The 15,521-nt window shown below is 49.4% G+C and overlaps 4 protein-coding genes across 6 annotated transcripts; 2 read left to right on the forward strand and 2 right to left on the reverse strand.

The window, feature by feature from the left end:
- Positions 1–7: 7 nt before the first annotated feature.
- On the reverse strand, positions 8–4,490 carry LOC6550422. 2 transcript variants are annotated; one of them, XM_026982471.1, is made up of 3 exons: positions 4,466–4,490; positions 1,204–2,172; positions 8–1,147 (listed from the first exon to the last, which is right to left on the reverse strand). In XM_026982471.1, exons 2-3 carry the CDS (start codon positions 2,084–2,086, stop codon positions 243–245), a joined length of 1,788 nt encoding a protein of 595 aa, XP_026838272.1. In that variant the 5' UTR covers positions 2,087–2,172; positions 4,466–4,490; the 3' UTR covers positions 8–242. The 2 variants fall into 2 exon arrangements, with proteins under 2 accessions (XP_026838272.1, XP_001977807.1); XM_001977771.3 differs by lacking the exon at positions 4,466–4,490 and adding an exon at positions 3,560–3,929.
- Positions 4,491–5,334: 844 nt separating this feature from the next.
- LOC6550423 (RNA polymerase II subunit A C-terminal domain phosphatase SSU72) lies at positions 5,335–7,339 on the forward strand. Its single transcript, XM_001977772.3, has 3 exons — positions 5,335–5,670; positions 5,736–5,994; positions 6,053–7,339. The coding sequence occupies exons 1-3, from the start codon at positions 5,444–5,446 to the stop codon at positions 6,152–6,154; spliced, it is 588 nt and encodes a 195-aa protein (XP_001977808.1). The 5' UTR covers positions 5,335–5,443; the 3' UTR covers positions 6,155–7,339.
- A 225-nt stretch (positions 7,340–7,564) lies between these two features.
- LOC6550494 (glucose-6-phosphate 1-dehydrogenase) lies at positions 7,565–12,444 on the forward strand. 2 transcript variants are annotated; one of them, XM_001977773.3, is made up of 4 exons: positions 7,565–8,017; positions 10,594–10,853; positions 10,916–11,133; positions 11,219–12,444. In XM_001977773.3, the coding sequence occupies exons 1-4, from the start codon at positions 7,999–8,001 to the stop codon at positions 12,294–12,296; spliced, it is 1,575 nt and encodes a 524-aa protein (XP_001977809.1). In that variant the 5' UTR covers positions 7,565–7,998; the 3' UTR covers positions 12,297–12,444. The 2 variants fall into 2 exon arrangements, with proteins under 2 accessions (XP_001977809.1, XP_015011151.1); XM_015155665.2 differs by lacking the exon at positions 7,565–8,017 and adding an exon at positions 9,867–10,220.
- Positions 12,376–15,457, reverse strand: LOC6550495 (cytokine receptor). The gene is made up of 3 exons (XM_001977774.3): positions 15,407–15,457; positions 14,065–15,207; positions 12,376–13,539 (listed from the first exon to the last, which is right to left on the reverse strand). The coding sequence occupies exons 2-3, from the start codon at positions 15,150–15,152 to the stop codon at positions 12,699–12,701; spliced, it is 1,929 nt and encodes a 642-aa protein (XP_001977810.1). The 5' UTR covers positions 15,153–15,207; positions 15,407–15,457; the 3' UTR covers positions 12,376–12,698.
- Between the last annotated feature and the right edge of the window lie 64 nt (positions 15,458–15,521).

Here is a 15,521-nt window from a genome sequence, read left to right on the forward strand (position 1 = left end):
ATTCTTTCGGATCCAAAGTTCCGAGAAGCGGAAATGGAGAAGCACCAAACTGGTTACTACATTTAATTACAATGGCAATGCAGTTCGGAATCGCTTTTGCTTACACAGATGTATTCGTTCGGAGGCATATGTACAGATATTTACAAGGGGCGTTCTAATAGCTAGGATGCGGCAAGATGCGTGCGGGCGGTGGGTATCGTCTGTCATAAGTCTGTGCGTTCCACTTCGCAGATCTGGCGGATCTAGACGAGCGTGGAGAGCTCGTGCAGCAGGACGGTGATGTTGCTCATGTCCAACGTTGGCGGAATCCCGGGGCTGACCGATCCGCTAGCCTCGCAACCAGCTGTTAGGCAGCTGCTATTCGCCAGTGTCCTGGGCGTGGGCGTCGGGGGTGTGGCAGTGGATGGACGCATCAGAAAGGATGAGTTAACGGCACCCACTGGTCCGCCTCCACCTCCGCAGCAGCCGCCACCGCCGCCTCCACCAAGGAGCAGTGGGTTGAAGCTGCCGTGAGAGTGGTTGGGCGAGACCGCCGTCACGGAGGGCGGCACCAGGTGACCCTGGTGCCCCTGATGAGCGGCCTGGTACGTGTGAAACGGACCTGGTGGCAGTTGCATTGGCACTGGCAGCGTCACCGGCACCTGGCCAGCCGAGATCACCGACAAGTTGTGGGATAGCGGAGCTCCACGGTAGCTGATGGTTTTCTCGCGCTGCCACACGAACACGTTGTGCACCATGGCGCCGCCGCAAAAGACTATGCCCACGCCAATCAGCAGGCTGGTCACGATCGCCGGCGTCGAGTGGAAGTGGCTAAAGGTGTACAGGATCAGGCCGGTCAGGAAGACCGGTATGGAGATGAAGAAGCCGCTGACGGCGCACGTTCGGCTGGCACTGGACTTGACCAGGTACTGGTTATCGCGACCCTCGAAGGCCGGCTCGCGCAGCTTAACGGCGAACAGGAACTGGATGGCGCAAACCAGTAGGCAGCACAGGTTCAGCGACAGGGATAGGGCGCCCAGGGCCAGGGTGACGTCGTAGACCACAATGAAGTCCTCACCGCCAGCGCCCCGACCCACGGCGTCCTCGCGTCCATTCGGCGATATTCTCAGGAGGAAGATCAGCGAGAGCAGCGCCAGGAGCAGAGAAACTGCAGAAAAAACAAGCGTTACTAGACGCATTCCCCTCTCCAACCTACCAACTTACTCAGGCAGAGCAGACCCAGGCTGGTAAGAGCCTCGCGGGGCGAAGGACCCGACTTGGGCAGCTTGTGGCGCACGGGATTCGCGCTCAGGTGACTGTAGTTTCTATTGTTGTGCGGCAACTGGCTGAGATTGTGTGTCTGAGTTTGCGCCTGCGCATGGTTTGTTTGCATTTGGTGCTGCTGCTGCTGATGGTGATGATGTTGCTGCTGTTGTTGCTGTTGTTGCTGCTGCTGGTGGCTGGCCAGGATGTGTTGGTTGGTGTAGGTGTGATGGTGGACACTTCCGTTGCCCAGAAAGTGCCCGTTGGGGGTCAACTGCGTGAGTGGGGTGAGCGGTTTCATCGGCGTACTGGGCGTGGCAATATTCAGCAGCGTGGAGTTGGCGTTACCCGCGCAACTACGTCCACCACCTGCAACTCCTGCTACTCCTCCGCCAATGCCACCTGTGGCCTCGTTGAGCAGCGTGCTTGAAATGGATGCATTCAGGGCGGATATATTGAGCGGCTGCGGCGGTCGCAGATGGATGTTGCGCGCGGTACTAGCCACGGCAGCTGCTGCTGGGGTCGGTGAGCCACCGTTGCCATTGGTGGTGGTGCCGACCGTGCCTGCTGTGGTCGCGGCGGTCGCGGTGGTTGCAATTCCAATTCCGATGCCTGCTTCCGCTTCCAACGCTGGGGGTGTGTTGTGGCCACTGCCGCTGCCTCCAGTGTGGTTGTTGCTGCTGCTGTTGCTGTTCGGGTTGCTGTTCGTGTTGCTGTTGCTGTTGGTGTTGGTGTTACTGTTGCAGCTATTGACCAGTAGCGTGGACAGCGGGTTGATCGCCACTGCAGCGCTGGTGGCGCTGGTCGCAGCGGTACTGCTCGTCGTCGAGGCGTGCTTCAGCATTTCCGGCGGCTTGGTCCTCCACTCCGATCACATGCTGAACTAGACGCCACGGATCAGTTGCTGATGCTACAGCAGGACTAGTCGACCTGCGAAGTGCATTGGTGGCATTAGTTGTATTCCAGTCACTTTAAAGAACATCTCGTTAATAATGTACATGTAATGTAAGATGTACATATGTATGTATGTACATACATACATATGTAATAAGCAAAAATTTATTGGCATGTCCAGCAAAGGATCGATGGCTAATGTTTCCACTTGGTTACATATGTTGTTATTTTGTTTTATGTATGTTAGTTATTATTAGTAGTTAGTATAAAGATTTAGAAAGTGGAAAGCCCAAGCCAAGGAGGATGAAAAATTCAAGGAAGCTTTCTGGCCAACAAAAGACGGGAAACTGCAAACTGCAACGGTATGCGTCTGCAGAAAAAAAAAAACTTTCAGTTCGCCAGTGGCTGCGCATGCGCAAAACTTTCCCATAATTTATATATATAATTCTATGTATATACATATGTGGATTATGTGGAAATTGTGCATCGCATGAATTGTGCAATTAGCGGATGGCGAAGAACTTTTCACCAGCGACTAATGGCGGGAATAAAAGCAAAAGCAAGCGAGGCTAAGAGAAAGAAAACTTGAGTCTGAAAGTACTTAATCTTATTTGCGTTTTTTAGCAATTTACATACAATTTGCATGCACATGGAAGAACTGTTAAATGAGATGTAAATGTGATAGAAAAAGAATCTTATTCCTAGGGAAACTGTTTCAGCATTGAAAGATACTCTCAAACAAGTGCGTTTTGCGATACTTTTTCTTATTACAGTTTCTAGCGCTTGAATAAACTTAATGATGATAGATCTTATTCAATCGGTTTGTTTATTTTAAGGAAGGGTGATTCTAACTTCATAAGAAAGTGCTACTTCCCCCCGACTACAACATTTAAAGGTATGTATTTATGTATGGTAAAGTAACGATATCGAGCTTCATTGTATGTACAATTGTATGTATCTTTATTTATTTATTTATTCCTTAAAGATATATGTTCTATTTTGTGTTTCAAGGTACGCGATCTGAAAGTTAGGTTCCCATGGTTCATGGTTGATTCTTCGGAAATCTGGTTATTACTAGGAAAAGCTTTTTGAGCTGAGCAAACAGTTTTCCACAGCCCCGAGAAAATGCACTTAAAGGTGTCATCACACCGGGGACGACTTCTTTAAGGTATTTAAAACTATTTTTAAATGAATGAAACTGATTAAAAGACCCGTTTTGGCCCAAGGAGTGTAACAGTGACTGTAATTAAATACCTAGGTTATCTCATTAAGAACCAACAATGAATTTTGCCTTGCACTTAATGAAATATTTCTTGACTTGTGTGTGCGGTTTAAAAATATTGAAAACGCCTGGTTTAAGAAAACGAAACTAAAAAAAGAACCGAAGACAAATTGCAATTGGCAGGTTGTAAAACGGGTTTACCTCCGAGTTCTTCTTTTTTGGTACTACAGTTTCCGTTCTTGACCTGTGACCTTTACATGATCGTCTTCCAGCGAAGAAAGCGCCAGATTCCACTCTTTAATTGGCGGATCGATGGAGCGCGATCGCAAATGCCGCGGGAGCTGCTTCCTCAGCCGCCTGCTCCCCTTCCTCATCCGCACCGGACGCGATGTCCAATACCCAAGCACCACCAGCAGGCAAACCGATTTGGCGGCAAGTGGACAACGACGACGACTTCGACGACGCGGTGACCGATCGAGTGACAAAGTACGACTAATATCGGATCTCAGGAACTTCGGTTATGCCGGCAGCATTCGCCCAACCAGTTAGGTCCTCTCCCTCTCTCTCTGTGTCTCTGTCTCTCCCTCTCACCTCACCCACTCATGCACACGCTGCTCACACGGACAGGTGAGCAGTGGAACGAGCCAATTCCAATATCAATTCCAGCTCGAAACGCCGCTTCGCACAGTGGAGCCAATTATGGGGTCGAAATGGGGATTTTTTTTAAAGTGTAAAATATTTAAATGAATGGATCTTTCTTCTACTCTCGTAAACGTATATGAAGTATGTTGTCTCCCTTTGTTAAGATATAATATAAATTTAAATATAATTTCTTTGTTTTAAAAGGTTTTTTTTGCCCAAAGACACCCAGAATTAATACAAAATGAATAAGCAAGAGTTAGTGTAGCTTCAAGGCGAAAATTTTTATACCAAATCGGATTTTTATACCAAAAAAATGTGCTTATATGAAAAGTGTCTATACTTCAAAACAATTCCTAAGAAATTTTCAATCTCTCTAATCTGCCAACTATTTGGAAAGGAAAGAAACGGTTGTTTTGTTGATAATGTCGCCAGTTTAAACGCACTGCGACCCACTGTGCCGCAAACCTGCTCACACACGCGATGCGGCGGCTGCTGCTGCTGGTGGTTGTGGTGCCGCTGGTGGTGATGGTGCTTCTAGTGCTCCTGCCTCACTCCACACTCAGGTAAAGAATGGAGGCAACGGCTCCAACTTGTTCAGCCGCATTCCACGAGCTCCAAACTGAAAGGTTGTTGTCGGTTACTGCTGCGGTTGCCTATGCGCTTGACACAGCCAAATTCTCCATTGGCTGTGGCAGGCCAATTTCAATTTAAATTCTCGTTTTAGTTGCAAAATTCACTTATAGTTAGTTTAACTAAATTTTGGTGTTTTTCGTATCCAAATTCACTTCAGTTGAATTCAAAAATAAGAATTGACCGCCAACGCTGCCAGACTGCGTCGAACTAATCGCCAGTGTTGAACAAGTGGCAAATTGGCAAGAATCGATACATCTATCTCAAAGGCTCGATAGTAACGAAAAGCTAGACTCCAGAAAGATGTTTTGAATTTCAAAAAGATGATTAGTTCCAACGCCTATTAAATTTAAATTATTTGATATAAAATTGATGTAAACAAGAGTGAGACTTTTTCTTATGCTTAGGCTTATATGAGATATTTAATTAGGTGCAAGTTGCAGGATTAGGAATATTATTTAAGACATGGCAGCTGTTTGTTTGAACTTTTTTAATGAAGTAAGAATAACATTTTAAGTATCAAGTTACAATCTTTATGTATTGTTGTGGCCATAAGATTGTCAAAAGTCTGGGAGCATTAATTTCTATTTGTTGTTTATATTGTAAGAAATATTTTGCAATCAAAGTGTCCATTTAAGCCCTGCTACATTTGTTATTTTTTGTAATTTTTTTTTTAATAATACGTCAAAATGGTATTAGAAAAAATATCGATTCATCGATATTTGCATTCGTAGCCTTGTCATCCCATCTCCAGATTGGTGAACATATTTTTCGCCTACTTCGATTGCAACGCACTGCCAAAGATAAAGAGACATGACTGATCCCAGCAAGATCGCCGTCGCCGTGGTCTGCTCCTCGAACATGAACCGCTCGATGGAGGCGCACAACTTCCTGGCCAAGAAGGGCTTCAACGTGCGCTCCTACGGCACCGGCGAGCGCGTCAAGCTGCCGGGCATGGCGTTCGACAAGCCGAATGTTTACGAGTTCGGCACCAGCTACGAGGACATCTACCGCGACCTGGAGGCCAAGGACAAGGAGTTGTGAGTTGTCCGGCACGCCGGCACGGCCGCCTACCGCTGGCTTATTCCTGCTCTTTCGCACACAGCTACACACAGAACGGCCTGCTGCACATGCTCGACCGCAATAGGCGCATCAAGAAGTGCCCGGAACGCTTCCAGGAGACGAAAGAGCAGTTTGACATCATCGTTACCGTGGAGGAGCGCGTCTACGACCTGGTGGTGCTGCACATGGAGTCTATGGAGTCCGTGGACAACCGACCCGTGCACGTTCTCAACGTAGATGTGGTGGACAACGCAGAGGATGCGCTTATGGGTGCCTTTCTCATCACAGACATGATCAACTTGGTACGATCATCTGCCGACAACTCCCTTCATTCGCCCAACGATTCTTGTGCCTTTGCAGATGGCCAAGTCCACAGACCTGGACAATGACATCGATGAAATGATCCAGGAGTTCGAGGAGCGCCGCAACCGGGTAATCCTGCACTCAGTGCTCTTCTACTGACGACCGACGTCTGCCAGCAGCTCGTGTCCATCTCCAGCACCAACACCAGCATCAGAATCCCGTAGCCTCCCTGCGCTCCAGCCGAGTCAGTTGATCTCGTCCCCTAGGTGCTGGGATCGCAGAGCAGACGTTGGGCAATGGACGCAGGGCGCGCGGATCCCGGGTCCCGGATTGGGAGCCTAGCATATAAGACTATTGTAAATAGAGAGGGGCCATCGCTGCAGCGAAAGCACATCCAACAACCAGCACACATACACACACCACCCTCACACAAAATGCATGCGTGCACATCCACACTGGTATCCACATCCAAACACCTGATTCGTAATCCACGCCACACCTGCAAGCAACCTGGTTCATGTATTTGTAATTAACACACAATCAACACACAACACGGCGGCCCCAAATCCCTTCGTATATTGTAGTAGTATCCGTACGTGTCCGTATTCCTTGTAGTTCCAGCCGTAGAGCCGCCTTAATGTTCTGCCCGTCGACTGGGGGTCTTATCACAGGCTCTCGCTTTCCCCAGCTGGCAACGGCGGCCGACCATTTGACTCCGACCCGTTCTCCCGCTCTCTTCGCCCGACTCCGAGTCGGAGTCCGATTCGGACTCGGATTCGATTCATATAAACTGAAAACTCGCATCGTGCTTGTGTGAATGAGCATGCACGCCAGAGAGCCGATCAGGGGCGGATCGGGCTGGGCCTTCGCGGGCAGGGGCCTCGTTTTTAATCTTGCATAGTTTTAACAATTGTTCAGACAGGGCTGATCCGACCGCCAGCCATTCCCTTAGCTCTGCTCGGCATCCGACCACCGGGCGGAGGCCCGGGTTGTGCATTCTAGGCTCGCAGTGGGCGCTAACTTACAATACTAAATAAATACCAAGGGAGTTAACTACTTGGATTGTGTTCACTAAGCATTGGAATAAAATCGCACGCCAATTGAGGTGGGTTTCTGTTGACGTTTGCTAATTTTCACTGACCAAATTTGTCGTGCATCTAGGTAGGATTAGAAATTGTATAGGGTGTTTAGTAATGGGCCTATTGAAAAATCATAATTCTGGCATAATTGCATCATCTAACACATCAACGATCCAAATTTTTGTATTTTATAATGTAAACATTCTGGTTTTGGCCCATCTTTTTTTTTCAGATTAAACCATTTTATTTCCATGTTGTACTATGATATTGTAAAGCATTATTATATTATTATTTTGTGTGTTTATCAATAAATTAAAATCATAAATCAGAGAATTTTATGCTGTTTCTACAAGCCTCTTCCATTGTGAGTGATGAATTAGTTTAGTTTAGTTTAAAAGGTCTGCATATGTACATATGCAAGTCCAGATCGATTTGGCCCCCGCGCGCATTGAATCCGCTCCTGGCTGCGATCAGCAGCGCAGTCGGGGTTACAAAGCGTCGGTTGCTTCAGCTGTTGTTGTTGCTGCTGGTGTTGGTGCTTGTGTTGTTGCCATTGGCAGTGCTTGCTGCTTGGGCAATTGTTTGCTGCGGCGGTTTGCGCTGTGCTTCAGTCAGTCAGGGAATGATCGTGCTTAGCTCCATTACTACCGCTTCCACCGCTTCCACCGAGGCTCCGCGACTCCACACTCGCTTTGTTTTACGATTGCGCTGCTAGTTAGTGAATAGTAAATCCGACGACCTGCGTACGATCCAAGTGCCGTAACTCTTTGTAATTACATTGTTAGAGCCGCAGAGTTTGCCGAAACTCAACGACTGGTGAAATCTGAAATCCGAAATCGAATTGGAAAACCGAATCGAAAGCCCTTAATAAAGTTGTCACACTTTTGCTTTTGGACAAGGAGATCCATTCACATACGGGTCAAGATGGCAACGCAAAAGGAAGGTTAGTATCGCAGCTTCGGGCGGGCAATTTGTATCGAATTGGATTCCGCACCAAAAACTGTTACCAATTCGATTTTCGGGCGCGTACTTGCCGCGATCACTGTCGCGCCAGGTGGACTGGCTTTCCAATCGGAATCCGATTGCGAGTGCCAGTGCGAGTGCGCCCTTCAAATGTGCTCTTCGCCTGGCACTGGGGGTCACCTACAAAAAGCAGAGGACGCGGACTCGGCCGACTGTCTTCTTATCACAGTAGAGGCCACACCGCACCGCTTCCACGCCGCTCTCTTCCACTCTCCAGCTGTCACTCTTACTCTCACCCTCCCACGCTTACTACTCCCCCAAGTACTCATCCACCCAACCGATGACGTGTGGCCGCTCTTGGCCATCGAACACGCTTGGATCCGAGCGGCCAGTTAAACAAACACTCGCTTCGTGCTCCAAGATTAGAACCCGGCAATACCAATAACCTTTACCGGCAGCGCGATCTCTCCACTCCCCAATCTCCGTTCTCCACTCTGTGGCAATGACATTGAAACGCATGCATGTGTACATTCTACGCACGGTTAATTAGCTGCCCACCTGCGTTTTACACCAGAAGCCTTTCCAAAAAGAAAAACAACGAGGGACAACAAGTGCAAGCCCGCTGGGCGATAATAATATTCAAACGCGTTACCTTGCTCCCCTCTGTCCTCTTTCTCCCACTCGCCATCTCCATTTGCCTTCTCTCCATTCTCCATTCTCCGTTCTCCATTCTCCTTGCCCCAATGCCTTCGCTTCGTCTGTGTCAATGTCAAATGCGATGCGGCCGAGTTTACAGTCGGGCTTCGATAAGTCAAACCATACTGGGTCAAGCAAATTATTAAATAATGCGGAGACATTGAGCAAGCAAGGCAAAACAAATGAAAAATTAAACCTACAGCAAGCTCAAAAGGAGGTTGAAGTCAAATAAGTTCGAGCTAGGCAAGTACCACTGTCGGCTTGTGACTCACGATTTCGGCATTCGAAGGAGCTTGTCAGCCTCTTAGTCACCATCCATCCACGAGTTCCATTCAACTGCTTGGCATTCTGATCTTCCGAAGCTTTGACCGCCGAAAAGTATGCATTCCCGGGACTCGCACAGATCCGCCTCGGAATTATGGTTAAATTCCAGCTCAACTCACATCTTCGGTGAGCCCAGGTACCCGCCGTTTAATCACGTGATTCACCAAGACCCATCCACTTCGTCTGACTTTTAAACGACTCACAATGATTCTCAAGAACGAACGTAGTGCCCATGATGTTTCCAGAAGCACATATTATCGAAATCTATTTCATGACACCTCGATAGTGCCTCCATTAGTGGCTCACAACCTCTTTTTAACCTTTTCCAAATAATGCCTAACTGTGACCTGGAAGATACATTACATACTCGTATGTGCATATTCAGAATGCTCTGTTCAGGCCACAAGATTTTTAAGAAAAACTTTTATAAAGTTTAGAAAAACGTTTACATAAAAATGATATAAAATATTATATTATATACCATATTTTTATATAGATACCAACTATCTGCTAGAGATACCCTAGAGGTTTACTTTATATCTAAGATCGCAGAGATTTCTCCGACTGGGGGAAGTGATGCCATCATGGCCATCATCTGATCATCCGACCGATCATATTCCCGCCACGCGATCGACTGAGACTGCCGGCCCATACTGACGTTTGGATACATGGGAATAGTGATGTATGTACGCCCAGAGCACTTGGCTTGCACTTGGCTTGCACTTTGTGCCCACGTTTGCATCGCCGTCGACGTCGCTGCCGGGTTCATCGCTTACACCTTGTTAAAGTCAACCGCAGGGCGGCGATTTATTCGTTTTGTGCAACCGCATCGGAAGATACGCGCGTGCACCTGCTCCAGCTGTTACAGCTGTTCCACCTGGCCAAGCTTCCGCACCTGCCCCATCTGCCCGATCTGCTCCACCTGGCCTTGCCTGGCTCACAGCTATCCGGCCACCCATCAGCGCCCACCGCAGAGGGTGACCTCTGGCGGATTCTTTGGCCAGTCATCGCAATCGGCATCGAGATCGGGATTGAATCGGAGTTGATTAGACAACGGATCCCGTTCTTATCGAGTGCTTATCGCTCTCCCTTTCCTTGACATTGAATAGACCGTTAAATAGTCTGCAATCGGCCACGGGTGGTCAGTTGCCTCCAGGCCCTCGGTGAGTCCTCACGCAGCTCATCCGGACCAACCACATCCGTAATCTATGAAAACTAAACGAATTCCAAGGGCACGGTTACTGAAAATCCCAGTATAAATGTATATATCTGATGGAAATTTTCTCTCACTCTACAGCTAAAAAGTAAAGAACTCCTATACCATTCCTCCATTATATTTTACCGGTAAAACAAAGCATTCAATTAAGGCATAAAGCTTTGGAGCTGTTCCCAAGCTACGTTTTTCTAGAATTCAAATCACTTTGATGAAGTTTTGACAGTTAAAAAAGGTAGTCAGTAGAAAAACAACAGAAATTTAGATTTCAGTGAAATTCAAAGGCAAGGCCTAAAATATTTTTTTTTCATTTGTGTCCGCAGATCACACCGCCCTGGATCTCATCATAAAGTCGCTCAAGTCGCCGACCATGGTCTGCGAGGGCACCCACTTCGACGGCAAGATCCCGCACACGTTCGTAATCTTTGGGGCGTCGGGCGATCTGGCCAAGAAGAAGATCTACCCAACGCTCTGGTGGCTCTACCGCGATGACCTGCTGCCCAAGCCGACCAAGTTCTGCGGCTATGCCCGCTCCAAGCTGACGGTCGACAGCCTCAAGGACCAGTGCCTGCCGTACATGAAGGTATGTCCGGGATTTGGCCGTGGGCGATCTCCATCGAATTAACCCATCTCATTGCATCACAGGTCCAGTTGCACGAGCAGAAGAAGTACGAGGAGTTCTGGGCCCTCAACGAGTACGTATCCGGCAGATACGACGGACGCACTGGCTTCGAGCTACTCAACCAGCAGCTGGAGCTGATGGAGAACAAGAACAAGGCCAACCGCATCTTCTACCTGGCCCTGCCGCCCAGCGTCTTTGAGGAGGTGACAGTCAACATCAAGCAGATCTGCATGTCGGTCTGGTGAGTATAAGATCATGCTCATGATCAAGATGCATTAAATTTGAAACCAGATATTTATGTACACCTATACCCCATTCCCTTACAGCGGCTGGAACCGCGTGATCATCGAGAAGCCCTTTGGACGGGATGACGCCTCCTCGCAGGCGCTGAGCGACCACCTAGCCGGTCTGTTCCACGAGGATCAGCTGTACCGCATCGATCACTACCTGGGCAAGGAGATGGTGCAGAACCTGATGACCATACGCTTCGCAAACAAGATCCTCAGTTCGACGTGGAACCGCGAGAACATCGCCTCCGTGCTGATCACGTTCAAGGAGCCCTTCGGCACGCAGGGACGTGGCGGCTACTTTGACGAGTTTGGCATCATCCGCGACGTGATGCAGAACCATCTGCTGCAGATCCTGTCGCTGGTGGCCATGGAGAAGCCGGTGAGCTGCCACCCGGATGACATCCGTGACGAGAAGGTCAAGGTGCTGAAGAGCATTGAGACCCTGACGCTGAAGGACATGGTGCTGGGCCAGTACCTGGCCAATCCGCAGGGCACCACCGATGATGCGCGCATGGGCTACGTGGAGGACCCCACTGTTAGCAACGATTCGAACACGCCCACTTACGCCCTCGGCGTGCTCAAGATCAACAACGAGCGCTGGCAGGGCGTGCCCTTTATCCTGCGCTGCGGCAAGGCGCTGAACGAGCGCAAGGCGGAGGTGCGCATCCAGTACCAGGACGTGCCCGGCGACATCTTCGAGGGCAGCACGAAGCGCAATGAGCTCGTCATCCGCGTTCAACCAGGCGAGGCCCTGTACTTCAAGATGATGACCAAGAGCCCCGGGATCACCTTTGACATCGAGGAGACGGAGCTGGACCTCACCTACGAGCACCGCTACAAGGACTCCTACCTGCCGGACGCCTACGAGCGGCTCATCCTCGACGTCTTCTGCGGCTCCCAGATGCACTTTGTCCGCTCGGACGAGCTGCGCGAGGCGTGGCGCATTTTCACGCCCATTCTGCATCAGATCGAGCGGGAGCGCGTCCGTCCAATCACCTACCAGTACGGTTCGCGCGGTCCCAAGGAAGCGGACCGCATGTGCGAGGAGAACAACTTCAAGTACTCCGGCTCCTACAAGTGGCACGGCGGCAAGGCGGCCACGTCCAATCGCTAAACGATCGGAGCACACCAAACCGGGCTGGGTTCGCAGGATACTCCTCACGTACATGTACATAAATATATGTATTCTTTGGTTATTTGTAATTCTCTTTGGTCTGTACAAGAATTTTTTTATTAAATATACGAAATAGTGTTTAGCTGGAGCAGAGTGAGCTTGTAACTCATAGGGCGCAGGTCTATATAGTGATGCTGGTCGCATGCATGGGTATGTACATAAATAAATCCTTCGCAGCATTGCAGATGGGTGGCAAACCCTACAGTTGTAATACTAACTAATTAATGAGGATGCTTCTGGTCAGCGGGCTTCAGTGCTGGGTGGGGTAGTTACTAATGGCTCCGCTTCTTTCGACTATTTACAGGCGAACTACAACAAGAGCGGGGAGAGATCCCCCAGATTTCAGCGCACGGGTGGCGGCTTGATGTACCCATCAACGCAGGGTGCGCTTATTGCACCCATGGTCACGTACTGATCGGTTTCGTACTGAAAGGCCTGGGGCATGGGTGGCTGTTTGGGCATCTCCTGCTCGTCTAGGAGGAGGTCCGGTCTTACCGTGGGCTCCTCTGCTGCAAATCTCACGCTTCTACTCACTGCGCCGTAGAACTTCTCCGGCGAAACGTTGGCCGGATAAAACAAGCTTTCACTGCCAAGTGAAATTTCCGTGGGTTCTTTATCAATATCCGGCAGTTCAACCCGAATGTCCGCCATTTTGCGCATCTTCTGGAAGGTCACGACGATTGCCCCAAGCACCAACAAAGCGACGATGCCCTGCACGTACCGCATGATGTGTGGCTTCTCGGGCACCTCGTTGTCACCCGACCACCACCGCATCCCTGCGGTCAGGCCGTCACTGTAGTTCGCCGCCACGGCCATCCGGATCACGCCCTGCATTCCGGAGAAATTGAACGTCGGCTCGCTGGCGAAGGTCGTTTCAATGGAGGAATTCTCGTCGCAGGCATCGTGCACTTTGCTGGAGAGCGTGCACCAATAGATTATGTAACCGGTGAAATTTCTAAGATCCTCTGGCCCTTGCCAGCTGAGTATAAAGGTCGTCTTGTTGTAGCTCTCTAAGTAAACCCGCCGATGCCGGATCGCACTCAGGCTGGGCACCTCTAGCTGGTTGCTCTCCAGCGATCGACCCACGACGTTGCTGCTCCACACAGATACCGTGGCCGGATGTGTGTCATTCCAGTCCGTGAAAACCGCGTACATCCTGTCCTTGGTGGTGGACACTTTGGTTCTGAAAATTGCGGGGATCGGTTTAATCTCATTTTACTCTTTACTGTTGACAATCAAATTGCCACTTTGCCAGAAACGCTTATTGTGCCTTACTAACAGTATTTATCATAATTTATTTATTAATAAATTCGCAGAACTTTGGGCATTTTGATAATCGAGTTATATAGTTATGGTTAAACTACACTATATAACTCGATTATAGTTATGGTTAAACTACACTATATAACTCGATTATAGTGTAGTTTAACCATAACTATATAACTCGATTATCAAAATGCCCAAAGTTCTGTGAATCGAACCATTCATTAAAAGGCTATGAGCATTATGTAACCGCAACGTTTGTTTTGCTGACTGCGAGGTAATGGGTATCTGATAGTCGAGTTACTTGGAGGCTCTCGTTGTATGTAAAAGCATAAGTAAATTAATGTTTATGTTTTAATGTCAAGTATTCCAAAATGATTCCCGATTTTAAAAGCTTATGTCTTTGGAAAATACAAATAAATATGCGAGCTCTTAAAGGGCTTACCCGTCCCTGGTGCTCGCCACGTATGTCTGCTCAGCTCCATTGAACTCCAGCTCGTTGAGCGGCTTCCAGTAGACCTTAAGCTCTCTTTTGGTGCGGTCGTGGGAGAAGCCATTGACCAGGAACTTCGGCGGCCGGAGGGGCAGGGATGCATTCGTGGTCAGTCCGAACTCTGGGTATGTTTCCGACCAGGGCGAACCCCGGAGACGTCGTCTTAAGCTTACGTAGAACAACTGGTTGCCCTCCGGTGGGTTTCCAAAGCAGACCTGGTCTAAAACACCGACATCACGCTCCAGCAGCACGGTGAAATTCCTCGACAAGCTGGGCAGCCTGGAGTGACGGAACGCCACGTTCAGTTCAATGGTTTGATTCGGGTAAATGATTGGTCCGTTCCACGTCAGGCATGTCTTGTTGGGCGTTTGTATCATTGTGTAGTTTTGCTTCGACCACTTCAGCAGCCTCATTTCGAGTTCTGTCCGCCTGAACTCCTGGGTTTGGTTGCCCAAATCATCCCTCATCATCAGCCGGAATACCCTCCACTCCGGTACAAGGCTGTTTGGATCGATGGGCACGGCACACTCCATTTTGCGCCTGTTGCGTTCGTCCTCCGACTTCCTGCAGTCGACTGGCCTGGCCATGCCCATCGCCAGCTGGTAGTGGGTTCTTTTCTCGAAGTTAGCGTTCTCTACTCGGCTGAAGGTGCACATCAAGTGATAGACGACGTTGCGGCACAGAAAATCCGTCACATTCAGCATGGCGTACACTCGGACGCACACATGGACCTGGCTCATGCCATCCAGAAGGCACTCATACCTTCGCTCCCATTCGTTGTCGGGATTCGCATCCCTGTGTATCACGGTGCCGTTGTACGAGTCCGTCGATTCTAGTGTGCGCTGCCTCCGTACAGTAATCTTCTGGCCTTGCACGCCTTCACACTTGCATGACACCACGCCTTCGGTGCCGGAACGCCAGCTGGATCCATTGAGAGACTGAATCTCGCAGTTAATCTCATTATTCGCCAGGACCCGGGCCATGAGCGTTGCCAGCAACGTCAGCGAAACAAGGTGGCTCATCCACGTCCTCGAGCCCATAGATGCTCCTTTATCTGTCAGTTTCTAATGCACGGCCACGATCCGTATCTAGGCGCTGGAAGTAAAAATTGGGAGAAGCCTGGTTACGGAACTATGTATTACAATCATCCACTCGAGAGCAAGGCAGCAATTGAGTTGAGTGCGAACCCCGCAGGGGCTTACGGCTCAACGCTTCTCCGGAATGCATGCTGATAAGCCCGCGAGACTTTACGATCTGTACTTCGTGTTGGAGCTCAATGTGGAGCCAGGCCTACCTCCTGCTTGCGGGATCCGACCGCTCGAAAGCGATCTGTGCGACTGAGCGTAATCGGGAGAACCAAACGGCAGCATATATGGATTCTCTAGCATGGGATACTCAGGCACATATAT

This window comes from Drosophila erecta, unplaced genomic scaffold (genome assembly GCF_003286155.1).
Source record: "Drosophila erecta strain 14021-0224.00,06,07 unplaced genomic scaffold, DereRS2 tig00000126-arrow-pilon, whole genome shotgun sequence".
Classification (NCBI taxonomy): Eukaryota; Metazoa; Arthropoda; class Insecta; order Diptera; family Drosophilidae; genus Drosophila; species Drosophila erecta.

Coding starts and splice junctions, on each gene's coding strand:
- LOC6550494 (XM_001977773.3), top strand. Junction 10,854..10,915: donor AGTGCCTGCCGTACATGAAG/GTATGTCCGGGA, acceptor ATTGCATCACAG/GTCCAGTTGCACGAGCAGAA. Junction 11,134..11,218: donor CAGATCTGCATGTCGGTCTG/GTGAGTATAAGA, acceptor ATTCCCTTACAG/CGGCTGGAACCGCGTGATCA.
- LOC6550423 (XM_001977772.3), top strand. CDS start 5,444: ATGACTGATCCCAGCAAGATCGCCGTCGCCGTGGTCTGCTCCTCGAAC. Junction 5,671..5,735: donor GAGGCCAAGGACAAGGAGTT/GTGAGTTGTCCG, acceptor TTTCGCACACAG/CTACACACAGAACGGCCTGC. Junction 5,995..6,052: donor TCACAGACATGATCAACTTG/GTACGATCATCT, acceptor GTGCCTTTGCAG/ATGGCCAAGTCCACAGACCT.
- LOC6550422 (XM_026982471.1), bottom strand. CDS start 2,086: ATGCTGAAGCACGCCTCGACGACGAGCAGTACCGCTGCGACCAGCGCC. Junction 1,148..1,203: donor CCTGGGTCTGCTCTGCCTGA/GTAAGTTGGTAG, acceptor TTTTTTCTGCAG/TTTCTCTGCTCCTGGCGCTG.
- LOC6550495 (XM_001977774.3), bottom strand. CDS start 15,152: ATGGGCTCGAGGACGTGGATGAGCCACCTTGTTTCGCTGACGTTGCTG. Junction 13,540..14,064: donor GTGGCGAGCACCAGGGACGG/GTAAGCCCTTTA, acceptor CGCAATTTTCAG/AACCAAAGTGTCCACCACCA.